General features: G+C 41.5%; 1 protein-coding gene across 1 annotated transcript in view; it reads right to left on the bottom strand.

Annotated features, from left to right (window-relative positions):
- Positions 1–1,137, bottom strand: part of ncoa1 (nuclear receptor coactivator 1) — a 42,244-nt gene that overhangs the window by 4,305 nt on the left and 36,802 nt on the right. The window contains 1 exon segment of the mRNA XM_017302114.1: positions 478–646. Within this exon segment, the coding sequence (XP_017157603.1) occupies positions 478–646 (169 nt within the window).

Genomic DNA, 1,137 nt, shown 5'->3' with positions numbered 1-1,137 from the left:
ATGTAATAACTGAAGCAGTGTGCTGACACTTTAGGTAAATTATCTTCCTGCTCAGATTAAATGCAGGAAGATTAAAAAAATCTCTAAAAGACTTTTTCTGCCACTTAGCAAATAATTTTGGTTTTTCTAACTGACTTAAAACAAGTTTAGCCTGATTTAACTTCAGACAGCGAGAAAAAAAAAACAAATCTGTCTTTTTATGAGGCATGTGAACCGTTTCAGTTTGGCCTCTAATCAAACATTAGGCTGAATTTTGTTACCAAACTGTTTGAATATCAAGAATATTATGCAGAAATCAAAACCTTGAAGACATCTAACTGAAAATCCGGCATTTTTAAGGATTTTAACCACCGGCACAAACCCTGAAGCCGTCCCTCTGTGGCTTTAAGGAACCCAACAAAAACCCACTTCCCAAAGTTTTTATTTCCTCCATTTTCTGCATCATTTCCAGCCAATCCAAGGCGTTTACTGGGTTACCTGAACCAGTTTGTCGATACCCAGGGCCTTGTCCAGTTCGGCCAGTTCGCTCTCGTCCGTCCCGCTCAGGAAGGACACGAGCTGCTCGATCAGAGCCTTCTCATCGTTTCGGGCTTCAGGCGTGGTYGGCGGGCCCAGCTCTTCGTCCAGCGTGCYCGGAACACGCTGTCTGCTCCGGGACACACAATCAGATTACATCATGCAGCCTAAAACTAGCTAAAAACCACTAGAGCTCAACATCGTCAGCATAAAAATGATGAGACACTTCAGAAAAACTCATGGTTATTTGGCCCAATGAGGGAAAACACACCAAAAAGGAGAATAAGTCCTAAAATCGAATCCTGTAGTTAAGTCTGGTTTATTTGTGTAGCAAACGGAATAAAACTAATGATATTCCGGTTATTATTAATGAAAGGCAGCTCTAAACAAATGRGTTTTCTAGCTTTGATTTAAAGAAACTCAGTGTTTTGGCTGTTTTACAGTTTTCTGGRAGTTTGTTCCAGATCTGTGGTGCATTGAAGGTCAATGCTGCATCTCCATGTTTGGTTCTGGGGATGCAGAGCAGAACCAGAACCAGAACCAGAAGACCTGAGTGGTCTGGATGGTTGAACAGCATTATGCTTGATTTTATAGCGCAATCAAGTGACTATGTAGCCTTCA

This window comes from Poecilia reticulata, linkage group LG21 (genome assembly GCF_000633615.1).
Source record: "Poecilia reticulata strain Guanapo linkage group LG21, Guppy_female_1.0+MT, whole genome shotgun sequence".
NCBI classification, from domain to species: Eukaryota; Metazoa; Chordata; class Actinopteri; order Cyprinodontiformes; family Poeciliidae; genus Poecilia; species Poecilia reticulata.
The sequence above is the reverse complement of the archived record's forward strand: the minus strand, read 5'-3'. Positions and strand labels throughout refer to the sequence as shown.